This window comes from Agelaius phoeniceus, chromosome 1 (genome assembly GCF_051311805.1).
Source record: "Agelaius phoeniceus isolate bAgePho1 chromosome 1, bAgePho1.hap1, whole genome shotgun sequence".
NCBI classification, from domain to species: Eukaryota; Metazoa; Chordata; class Aves; order Passeriformes; family Icteridae; genus Agelaius; species Agelaius phoeniceus.
In genome coordinates this window covers 107,513,975-107,526,316 of record NC_135265.1, presented here as the reverse complement: position 1 = coordinate 107,526,316, position 12,342 = coordinate 107,513,975, and the positions used below count along the sequence as shown (strand labels likewise).

General features: G+C 41.2%; 1 protein-coding gene across 3 annotated transcripts in view; it reads left to right on the top strand.

The window, feature by feature from the left end:
• Positions 1 to 12,342, top strand: part of OSBPL1A (oxysterol binding protein like 1A) — a 77,569-nt gene that overhangs the window by 18,763 nt on the left and 46,464 nt on the right. For all 3 annotated transcript variants that reach the window (XM_054644813.2, XM_077184865.1, XM_054644823.2), the window contains exons 9-16: positions 325 to 392; positions 473 to 517; positions 1,909 to 1,982; positions 2,062 to 2,125; positions 3,056 to 3,157; positions 4,608 to 4,730; positions 6,466 to 6,547; positions 9,143 to 9,249. In XM_054644813.2, the coding sequence (XP_054500788.1) occupies positions 325 to 392; positions 473 to 517; positions 1,909 to 1,982; positions 2,062 to 2,125; positions 3,056 to 3,157; positions 4,608 to 4,730; positions 6,466 to 6,547; positions 9,143 to 9,249 (665 nt within the window). The remainder of the gene's footprint in view (positions 1 to 324; positions 393 to 472; positions 518 to 1,908; positions 1,983 to 2,061; positions 2,126 to 3,055; positions 3,158 to 4,607; positions 4,731 to 6,465; positions 6,548 to 9,142; positions 9,250 to 12,342) is intronic.

The following is a 12,342-nucleotide window of genomic DNA, read 5'->3' as shown; positions in this document are numbered from 1 at the left end:
GTGTTCTTGTCCTCTGTTTAAAGGTGCCTCTGTCTTGGTGTTTGTGAGTGTCCTAAACTGGTTTTTATAGCTGGAAGCTAAAACCAAATTTAAATCAGTAAGGGCAAAGGGCTCCCTGTGGTTAGTAGAACTCTGACAAGCAGTGCAGTGCCTTAAAGTTCAATACCTCTTTAGTCTTCTGCCCTAGAGGAGTTGATGTTCCCAATTATAAGTAAGTGTAGATGCTTGAAGGCCAAACTGATGGGTAATGAGTGTCAAATTATTTTAAAGTACATCTAAGTTTATTTGCATCAAATTCTCATGCCTTGTCTTGTTACTAAACAGATCAGACACCCCTTGATCTAGCCCAAGGTGCAGAAATGAAACTGATACTGGCAGGTAAAACTGGAAAGGTAGGAACTTTTGTATCAATTTAAAATACCAAGGCTGTCTAGTTGAAGCTGTTCCTATATGAGCTTTAATTTCTGTGCAGGTTATCAACAAACCCCTGAGGCGATATGAAGGTCTCCTGTGGAAGGTATGGCTTATTTCCCTTTCTAAAATAGCTTGTAAGATTTCAAAATATGTCCTTTTGCTATATTTCAGTGATAACTGATGAATGAAAGGATTTTGGAATAGTAATTTTGTCTAATATTTATAGATGGTCTGGCTGAGTGGAGCAGCTACCAGATTCATGGTACTGTGATCTTAACCTCAGTCACCAAAATCTTTATTTCTTGGTAATCTTTGTGGCAAAGCTGCACTGTGATAAGGCTTTGTTCCTTTTGTGTGGGCAAAATGCTTTTTCTTTCCTCAATAGATGACTTTGATAATCTCTGACTGATACATTGTCTTTAAGAAACTGTGACTAATATTTTGCCATCATCTTCTGAAAATTTTAAAACTTAGTGGGAAGATGGCATTCAAAGAGTTTAAAGCTCATTTTGCTGTGTTGCTCAAGTGAATCTAAGGTCTACACAAGTGTTTAATTCTTTGCTTAATGATATCTTTAAAGTTTTCTTCAGTGTAAATTTTCCTATAATACAATTGTAATATAAGGAACTGTTCTTAAAAAAGAACTGTGTGCTAAAGCTTGAGAATGTTAAAATGTTCAAGTAGTTGGAGATGTCAGTATGTTTTGTTTCTCATTTGATTTTATAAAATAGAATTGTGTGGTGACCAACAATAGCTTTAATATTAAAAAATACAACACTTTATTATTTCAGTCCTTACTGAATAGCAGGTTTAACTTTTATCTTTAGGTGGTTCCAAAAACAAGAGTAGTGGTGCAATTGCAAAATACTTGCAGGTTGCTGTGATCATCAGGATATGCAGAACCTAAAAGGTTTTTGTAATGTTTACTAGTTTTAAGTGTTAAGGAAGCTTCTCTGCCTGACCATACAGGAGTCACTCTGTCCATCACACTTCTTCCATCAGAGACTTTTAATTGCTGGGACTGAAGCCCCTCTGCAGTTGGTGGCTCCAGGGAGTTTACAGATGCCCAGCTTAGTTCCCTAAACTCACTACACTCAGTCAGACAAGGTTTCCTTACCAGCTTGACCCTTGGTTTCCTATAGCTGAGTGTCAGATACCTGGATCCTTACTTTAATCATTGTGCAATAACAAGATAGTAGCTTGAGCTGGTGCCTCTGAGGAGGTACCCAAACGAAGGAGCCCCTGGGTTTTTCAGCCCTTGCAGTCTAAGTGTGTGAAAGTCTGGAGTCTTCCTGCTGAGTCCTCAGCTCCTGACACCACAAAGTCCTTGTGGCTTTGGCTAAGCCAAGGGTCATTGCCACTTCATGGTCTCTTGCCTCAGGCTCCTACCACCCAGAGCTCAGTTCTGCAGCTCACACTGCAGCTGCATACTGAGCTCTCTGTACTAAAAGTATTCTGTTGAGCTTACCTAGCCTTTTTTTTTTCCTCTTTTAGAGCTCACGATTTTTTGGTTGGAAACTCTACTGGATAGTTCTAGAACATGGAGTGCTTTCCTGGTATCGGAGACAGTAAGTTCTGTGATTAAATTTCTGAACATCAGTTTAAATAATTCCTGTCTTCTTCACTAAATCTCTTCTTCTTTCAAAGAGCTGATGCAGTGAATAATGATCATCGTCAGGGGTGCAAGCATCTAACACAAGCTGTCTGCACGGTAGGAATGTGTTGTAACTACTGAGTTGTTTTTTTATGTTCCATTGTATTCCATTCCTGGTTAATGGAAACTTCTGCTGGATTGGTAACCTGATCTTTGTTATAAAACAGGGAGAAAGCTTGTGCTGTTGAAAGAAATGCTTGTTCCTGTCCAGCAAAGTGTTCATTTATGTAAAGTAGCCATAAAGCTCCCTCACTGCTTTCTAAAGCATTGAAGATTTAGACACACAAGGTATCCTGAAAGCAGACTGGGTCAGTTTGAAACATGTGATCTGGAATAGCCAAAGCTCCAGTTCCTCTTTAGCTGTCCCTGGCTGCTTGTGACCAATTGCATAACTTAAGCTGATCTCAGTTGAAAGACTAAAAAATCTTGAAGGTGATGTTTGGAAAACTTCCCTGATTTCTGTTATGCTTGTGGGAATCCATCTTGGAAGGGGTGAACAGAGAAAACAAGGGCCAGGTGTCATTTATAATGCCCAGCAAGATGAAGTGTTTAAGAAAAATGCATTTAAGATAATTTCTATAACTGCCTTATCCTAGTTTTGCACCACAAGTTCAGTTAAACTGCCCTTATATATGCACTCCTATTGTATGGACAAGTGACTTGCTTTTCAGTGTCTACAAATTCCTTAATATTGGTGATATTGAACCGTTGCTGAGGTTTTGTCTGAATCAAAATGATTCAGACAAATAATATGCAAATAAATGCAAATATAATATTTAACCATAAGAACCTCTATGTTGCTATTAATAACATAATTACACACTTTGGAAAACTGTTCTGACCAAGGTTTTTATAAATTACAATTACTTGGATCAAAGCTGAGGCAAAAACTACTGAGTTAAGCATAATTTTATACTTTGCATACACTTCTTTTTTTTTCTGGCTGATTCATTATACTAATTTTGTTTTTTCTCCACTTTGCTCTAGGTAAAATCAACAGACAGTTGCTTCTTTTCTGTCAGATGTTTTGATGACACTGTTCATCGTTTCAAGATTCCAAAAAATAACCTTCCTTCTCAAACAAGAGAGGTAATAATGACTCTTTATCAAAGGCATTAAAATATAGTAACTTCCATAATTAATAATTTGCATACTACTTGGATGCATTAGTAGCAGCGTATTTCATATTTTGATCGTCAGGACTTGGTAGCATTGCTGCGGATATTAAATCTTTTAGCGTGGTTACAGATTAAACAGCAAAAAATAGGCCCATTGTAATTACTTCTTCTTTTAAATAAGTGCTACCTTGTTTTCCAGCTCTGTGCCCGCATTATGTGCCCGTTATCTAACTTCCTGTTCTTCATTCACTTCTCTCTGTGGTAAATTTCTGTTGGAACCTCCTTCTGTTGGGTTTTCATAGTTCATTATCCCAAACAAAAGAATGCTTAATGGTACAGTCTACTCTTAACCATACTCCCAGATGATCTAATAAACTGTATTTTCTCAAAAGGTGGCTCTGAAACAGTTTTAGGGCTATTTGTAGTACATTCACTGTTGTGCTTCTGCAGGTGTACTAACTAGAAATGGAGTTTGGGTGGAGGCAACTGAAGTTCTGTGTCCAGTTTTGGGCTTCTCACAGCACGAGAGATACAAACATACTAAAGAGAACCTAACAAAGGGCCATGGAGGTGATTGAAGGGATCAGAGCATCACTTTTACTAGGAAAAGCTGAGAGAGCTAGGACTGCTCAGTCTGGAGAAGGGGAGGCTCAGGGAAACTTGCCTATGTTTGTAAATGCCTGAGGAGAGGTGCTAAGGGGGACAGAGCCAGGCCCTTTTCAATGGTGCCAGGTGACAGGACCAGAGGCAATGGGCACAAACTGAAGCAGAGGGATTTCTCTCTGAACATAAGAAAAAAGTGTGAGGGTGGCCATGCCCTGGCACAGGGGGCCCACAGGAGTTGTGGAATATCCATCCTTGAAGATTTTCAAAAGCCAGTTGGATGTCCTGGCCAACCAGCTCTAGGTGGGCCTTCTTGAGCAGAGGGGTTGAACTAGATGGCCTTCAGAGGTCCCTGCCAGCCTCAGGCACTCTGTGATCCAATGAACAGCAGAAGAATCTACCTCTTAATTATAAGAGTGCGTGAGGTTTTGTGCGCAAAGTTTGTCACGCATAAGAAAGCAGACTTTGTCACAGGGACCTTGCTCTCTGAACAGAAACCCAAAGATGCAAAATATATTCCCTATGGTCTTTTAATTAATAAGATTTTTTAATGTGACCTTGAATAGACTGAGGCATGGGTTACATTTATGCTTAAGGGTTAATAATAAGTTAAGTCTGTGGTACTCTGCCCACAGAGTATTTCATCTGCAATACATGTTACATCTTCTAGCAAACCATATTTTGCCTATTGAGACGTCTCATTTTACTAATGACTATCTTATTTATATAAAGAGAAAATTTTGTTGTTCTGCTTACATGATCCTTTGTTTTGGGGATGAGCTTTGAAAAGTTTATTAGCTCTGTTTTTTCCTTTCCAGAGTTGGCTAGAAGCAATAGAGGACCACTCTGCATATAGCACTCACTACTGCACACAGGAACAGCTAAGTAGTGATGATGAAGATGATGCAGTATCTGTTACAGACCTACAGGACACTCTAAAAGTACGTACTGAATACTTAACCTGGCTCATGCATTTGGGCAGTTGCAGATTAGCCTTGTTTTGTGTTAAAATACTTCAATATACCTTTGACTAAAAGTGATGATTCTTCCCATGGATGCACTTGTGTTTGCACTGCTTGCTGTCATGTATTCCTGCTCAGACTATGTGGCTAAGATGACATGTTTATCATAGCTACAGGGCTGTGATTTCACTTTTGCCAGCACTACTGTAAGATAGAAAACTGCTTGAGAGTTTCAGCCAGGAGAGGGAGCCTTGTGTACTCGACTTGTTATCCTCCAGTCCCGGTGTCACCAAAGCTAACCCACATCGAGTTCTGCCTCTAAAGAACAGTGTTTTAGAAACGATCTTTTATCTCCTCAGATCACATCAGATGCATTGTATAGTGACTGCTCATATCTGCAATGGAATTGAATAGTCTTTGGTAATTCTAGCATTGGTAATTGAGCCTGTGATTCTTGCTTTTTGCTATACATGTACTGCTAAAGCCTTATATTTTAATGGAAGGTTGATGCTGCAGTGCAAAAATCTTCATGTGGCTAAACTCCAAGCAGCTTGTACCATTCCTTTTAGTACAAGAACATGAAGTAGCTCATGGCACAGCAGAGGTGGGAGGATAACTGGCACTGGCAGTCCCTAGCAGCCTACAGAATATGGTATTATTTAATAGATAACAGTGCACTTGAAGCCCAGAAGACAAGCTGCATCCCGGGTCACATCAAAAGCAGAGTTGCCAGTAGGGCAAGGGAGGCAATTCTGCCCCCCTCTTCTGCCTTCATGAGATCCTCACCTGGAGTGCTGCATCCAGCTCTGGGTCCTCAGCACAAGAAAGATGTGAACATATTAGAGCAGGTCCAGAGGAGGGACACAAAGGTGACCACCAGGAAGGAATAAACACCTCTCCTTTGGAGAAGCAAAGGCTTTAGGGAGACCTCACTGTGGCCTTAAGGGTGGCTTATGAAAAGAGGGGGAGTGACTTTTTACACAGGCCAACTGTGTAGTAGTGATTACACACTAGATGTAGTTGTGATAGGATAAGTGGGAAGAGGAGAGATTTCGTTTAGATATTGGGGAGAAATTCTTTACTGTGACAATGGTGAGGTGCTGGAACAGGTTGCCCAGAGAAGCTGTGGATGCCCCATCCCTGGAAGTGGTCAAGGTCAGGTGGGATGGGGCTCTGAGCAGCCTGGGCTAGTGGAAGGTGTGGATGGCCAGCGGCTGGAACTAGATGATCTTTAAGGTCCTTTCCAACCCAAGCCATTCTATGGTTTTATGATAACTGTCTCCAGGTTTGAATAAAGGCTTGAAATAGGATCTTGGGGCTGGTTTCTGCATGTCACTATACTTGCCATTTATCAGTTAACCTATGAATGTGCTTATTTTGTCCTTAAGTTTCTCAAAGAACAAGCACTTGCTCTTCCCAGATTTTTAAACTGCTCAATAAAGAATGAGGTGAATAGCAAAAGTGGCACATACAACAAATTTGACTGGGGTTGATTTGCTACATTAAATTAAAGAAAATTTAGTCAGTGATAAGATGTTCATAAATACTCTGTTTGCTTTTGTGTCTTTGAAAGTAGTTTAAGTAATTTGCTTCCGTTTTAATATATCAGTCTCTGGGCTGTCCAAATTTTAAAATTTCTCTATAATAAAGAAAGTAAACATACACTTTCCTTAGAACAAGGTACTTCTGAATTAGCTATCCTTGTTTTTTTCAGAAAGCACAAGCGTGCCAACAAAGACTCAGTAAAGAGGTTTCAGACTTCCTTGCAATGGTTAAATCTTTGGATGCTACAAAAGGTAAAGCGGATTAATTTAAAATGTAGTTTGTTACCAAGAAACTAATTTTTTCTTTTTAACAGGATGCTTTTATTTCCCCAAAATCAAATTTTCAGGAGCTTGAAAATGGAGGACAATTTTCCCCATTAAAAAAGATTCAAATAAAGTAGCATTACAGTAATTGCTAACAATTAAGATTTCAGATTTGGAGAAACAACTAAGAAGTATGCTGATTGAAAGAAATTTTATTAGCAGCTGTAAATGCAGTGAAACTGCTTCTAGCTATAGTCCTTATTGAATAGTATCATAAAAATATAACACAGGGGTCTGCTTTCAAGGTTTTTTTTTTTTTAAGAATCTGTGGTTGGTAGCTTGTTGTAGTGCATAAGTGTCTCTTCACTGGTACAAAGAGCAGTGAAATAACAAAACTATACAGAGAACTGGAGGCATGATATGATGAGACATATTCCACAGATTTTGCTATGACTTTTATGCCAGATTTGAACTTCTCAGGTTTCATTTCAAGTTATAATTCTTAACATGTACTTAGATTTTTGCAGCATAACTGCTAAAATATATCACGGGCATCAAGATGCTAGAGATTTGTACTTGTTTTATTAAATGTCTTAAACATGTAGAGAAGTTGTTCATGTATTAAACACACAAAGGAATTTTGTAAGAGCATCTAACTGTTGGTCCTTTGGACCTGAGTCCTAGTTATATATTGTGGCTAAAATTTTGTAGCTCAGATTAGAGAACAGTTGTTTGTCTATACAGATCCCTAGTCTGTAGTAGAATACTAGTTTTGAGAATTAAAAATGTATTTCATTTTTAATGGCTAAAAATACAGCTTTTTCTCCACATGCTAATGAGGTAAGTTACTCTGTGATGTTACACTGTCTTTTTCATAAACTGAATTTTTACCAGATTTTTATTTCACAAGGCAAAGGGACATTTCATAATGTATATGTCTTATTGTGAAGCTTTTGTAATTACTGTTACAGTAAAACAGGTTTTTTCACAAAAACCCCCAGTTTGAAAATTAGTAAAAGGTGGATAGATTCCGTTTGGTAGCTATAGAGGCAGTTTCCCTGATTCTGTAGAAAAAGTGAGGTTCTTTTTTAAAGAAGAAAAACATTTTTTTAAAGGAAATACACAACTTAAACAACCAATACCCATAGTAAAGCAAAAGCAGATTCCATTCCTAGAAACTACTAGTCTTGGCCAATAGCAGTAATAAGTTCCTGTTTTCCTTCCAAGGGATGTTTGTAACTTGCTAGGTCAGTGAACTGTTTCTGGAATCATGTGCAACTTCTGTAGGTTGCAGCAGAGAGAACTGCTCTAGTTCTCCCATTGTTGTGGTATTTCTAAAGTATTTGAATCCTCTGGCTCCAGAAGAATGCAAATTTCTGAGTTAGAAACCCTTCTGTGTGGAGTTTTCCCTAAATTGGTTTGAGCAATATAAAAACGGCTATGTTGGCACCTGGTGTTTGAAATTCTCTCCCTGTTTCAACATGCTATTCTGAGTCCAGAGACTTGGCATGCCATTCTGAATCTTTGAGACTTATGCATCTTGTATATTACAAATAAAGATGTCTCCTGCACTCAGTGTGCTGCCCCTCCTTCTAGAGGCACTAGCTGTTCTTAACAGCTGCTGGAAGAGTCAGTTTGAGTCAGTGGTGAGCTCTGGTTTCAGAGACCACAGTTAGTGTGTGGAAATGTACTGTATCTTGTCCAGCATAAGCAGTATAAGTTGAAAAATAAACTCAGGTACTGTCACTGATGGACCTCTTAATCTTCAATGGTGTGACATCAGCTTGAAACACCTGTGTTACTAAATGATGTCAACTGATCCTGGAGTCTGCAGGCATTAAATGTTGCAATTATTTTAATTGCAACAACTATGCTTCCTGAGAAAATTACTTACTTGATTTCCAAGGAATTGCTACACATCAGAAAACTTCACAGATTGACTCCAATCATTTCTACCAGCTGATTGAGTTATGATTTCCTGCTGGTTCTAGACATGCAGTTCCTTCTGTAAATGGTCATAGAAGTCAGGATGTGACATGACAAGCTGTACTACTTACACGAGTCCATGAAAATAAGGTCTTCCCCTTTAATTGTTCAGTGTGCTTGTAGTTACAATTCAATCTATTTTTCTCAAACCTAAATTTTCAGCTGCACTGAGCACTGCGGTAAGCTCTTTCTCTTCTATGTAATACATGGCAGAAGGCAAAAAAATCTACATTTTGCACTTCTATTTATAGTAAACCAGTGCAGAATCCTTTTTATTTAAATTCTGTCACCTGAAGCTTTAAAATGTAGAAAGTGGTTAAAAGGAGTTTGTTGCTAGTTCCTTTCCCACTGTCCTGCTGCCATGGCTTACTGCCTCTGCTTTCTAAACCATGCTGAAAGAGAAACTCAATCTATTCATGTGCCTCTTATACCAGTAGGGAAAGGATGCAAAAAAAACCCTCCCACAGATCTTGCAATGCACCAGCCTTCCTGTAACATGTGAATGTTATGTCTGTATTACTTAGAGGAAAAAATAATTACAAGAATCCTGACATTTACAATGTCCTTCTAACATTACTAATATTTTTGTGCTTTCAGGAATATCTTCTCCCCTCCTGCAGAAAGTTGATGTGGTCTCTGAAGTATCCCAGGAAACGTGTGAGGCTCTGGCTGAGTGCCTTAACCTGTTCACAAAGCAAGAAGGGGTATGTATTGTGCTGCTTGGGGCTATAAAGGGTTTAACAGCTTAGCATATTTGTCTAGTTCCCTGTTTACCTGTTACAAAAATAAATACACAAACCCATACCACTTCATGTTGCTGATAAGCTGTCCTTTTGCATACTGAATGAGACAAAAATTTATTCTTCTAGAGAAAGACTAGGTATATGCCTTTGCAAAAGAATGTTTTAGTATTTGGGTGTTCAGAAAAGACATTTTGGTTACAAGCTATTGCTTGCAATGTTCAAACTGAATGCTTGAATTCAATAAAGCTGTTGCTTTGCTGATTTGAAGGTCAAAATTTTGAGAAAATTAGGTTTTGGATTTTTTTTTTAGTTTCTGCTAGCTAACTGAAGTGTTGAACAATATTGCTTCTGAATTTGTTTTTCAGACCATGTGCTTGGTGGGTGTGAAAATGCTATTTGTTGAACTTCTGGCTTTCCCAGTAACAAATATCATGTATAGTGTTAAACATAATGCAAACACTTCAATTTCGGAATATATGTCAAATTCACTAGTTCCTAGAGTAGGAGAGCTGCTGTTTTTCTTCCTTCTTGACAATACCCTAGTACCATGGAATAAGCTTGTCTTCCTGTACTGTGGTAACTATAATCCCTGGGTTAGGCTCTTACTCTACTGAGTTCAGTAAGCTGTGTTCCAGAATGAGGTTTGTGTTGGTGCTGCTTGTCTTCCAGTTATTTAACAGTGAGCTACAAACACTGGCTCCATTGTCTAGGTTTGGTTTTTTTTTCATTCCTTTCCAAGTCCTTTGTTTCCAGTCACGAGTCTTTTAGACTTACTTAAGTTCTAGCAGAGTGGAACAACCATTGCTTTTTTTTTTCACATTGAGTTTTTTCCTTAAGAAAGTCTGATATTAAAGTTGCCAGCTTCACTTGCGGATGAGGGGGAAATTGTTACAACAGTGGGTGTATAGTGTTAGTTAGTATTCCTTAATTGTGTTGGCATCTTGCTTCAAGCCAGACTAAAATAGCTTTCCAGAGTGGTGTATGGCAAAACATATGGTGAAATTGTAATGTCACCTTACTTGAACTTGAATAGTCTCTGTAGGTGTAATAGAGGCCTTATTTTAATCTGGAAGCACATAGATTTGGGCACAGAGGGATAGGCTGAGGTGTGAACTTGTTTTTCCACCATAGCTAGTGAAATCAGTTGGTCATGACAGGGAGAAGATGTGATCCTGGAGAATTTTTTTTTCTTGGTATTTTTAAACTTCAAACTACTAAGTTCAGAAATATAGTGCAGGCTTTTTAAAATGCCATAATCTCTTCCTAAGACTTGCAGCTTTCCAAGAAGCTGCACTCATTGATCATTACTGTTCTTAAACCCACAGCATTTGGCTTTGTTGTCCTTTATAAGTCAGGGCCCTGGTTTTTTGCTGCTCAGGGTTGATTTCAAGACTGTAGCTTTGTTGGCATTTGAAAAGCAATATATTTATAACCTTGCAGTCGTATTGTGCATGTCCCATGAAATCCAGTTATCTCTAAAATTAATGTTTTCTCAAGCCTGGTGCCTTTCTATCTTTCCTCTTTAAGGAGAATTTTTTTCCCTCTAATTTAAATTGTCAGCATACCAGAAGCTACTGCTTGACTTATGAGGAGAGGCTCCTCACTTCAGTAAGGATAACCACAGTGAACGCACTTTTATGCTCTCTAGAGGAAACTTTATTTAGTGTTACTTATCACTGTGCTTTGGCAATTGTAGCATAATCGCGCAGTCCGCAGATGAAACTGCTAACGCAGCAGTAAACCAGCCAGCTTCAGCCGTCTTCCACTTGCGCTAGAAATGGTGCATGAATCTCCGATCGCTCCGTCTGCCCGCCGCTTCTCCTTCCCCGCGGTGCCGCCGTGCGGGGCTCGGCGTGCGCGGCGGGGCGGGGGCGCTCCGGGCGGCCGCGGGGAGCGCGGCGCGGTGCGGGCTCCGAGCGCCCGCGGGGGCCCCGCGCCGGGAAAGGCGTGACCTCCCCGCTCCGCACGGCGGGAGCGGCTGTGACGCCGCAGAGCCGGGAGCGGGGGGCGGGGGGAGCTTCCAAAAATAACCCACTGCGGCGGGACTCCGTGCGGGGCGGCCCCGCACGGCTCGGGAGCCCGCACAGCCCGCGGGCCGCCCCGGGAGCCGCGGCCGTGAGCGCCGGGCAGCGCCCGAGCCCGGCGGCGGGGCGGGGGCGCGGCAGGGGCGGGCGCGCTCCCTCTGTCAGGCCATTTTTAGCCGGGCTGGGAGCCGGCGTGGCCGCCCCGCCGTTCGGGGCTGGTTTCCTGCTCCATCTCCTCCTGCGCCGCCGCCCCGCGCCCGGAGGAGCCCGGCGGGAGCGGCGTTGAGCGGAGCCGCGCCCCGGCTGCGCGGGGCGGCCGCGACTTCCCCGCCCCGCCCTGCGCCGCGCCGGGGCGGCCGCGGAGCCCGCGGCGTGTGGTGCAAGGTGAAGGGGCCGCCCGCGGCGTGTGCCCGCCCGGCAGGTGCTGCCGCCGCTGCTGCTACGGCCGGGGCGGCTTCCCTCGGAACGGCGCTGCTCAGAATCGTCCCGCGGTATGTATCGTTCGTGATGGGCTGGGGGCTGCTCTCTGTGGCTCTGTTTCCTTCTTGACATTGGGATGAACCCGTCAGTGTCAAACAGATGCGAGCACAGATACTTTTTGCCAAATAGTTAAAACATGCGAAGGGAAAAGGGAATGTAACTTGGTTGCTTTAATCTGAGTACATACTGGGGCGTTGGTGTCGGAGCCAGCCTGCACAACTTGAAACGTTTTCTGCAGTGACTTTGGCACAAGGTTAGTAAGTAGTGTTTCAAAGCAGGATTTGCCTTGGACTATTTCTAGCAAATATCAGAACCTACAAACCACATGCAGTTTGATTCTAGTAGTTTTTGCATCCTGAGTTATTTTATGTAGTTGTAGGAGGAGTTGAACTTAAGGTTCTTTTCACAGTAATCTCTCTGCTAGATTTTCTGAATGAGTTTAATTTTAATCTCTAGTACTTGAACTACCTGTACTGAAGCAGTGTGAAATTGATAGAAAAAAATTATTTATTTAAAGAAATTGGCTTTTCCTTTTTTTGCCTTGCTTCTT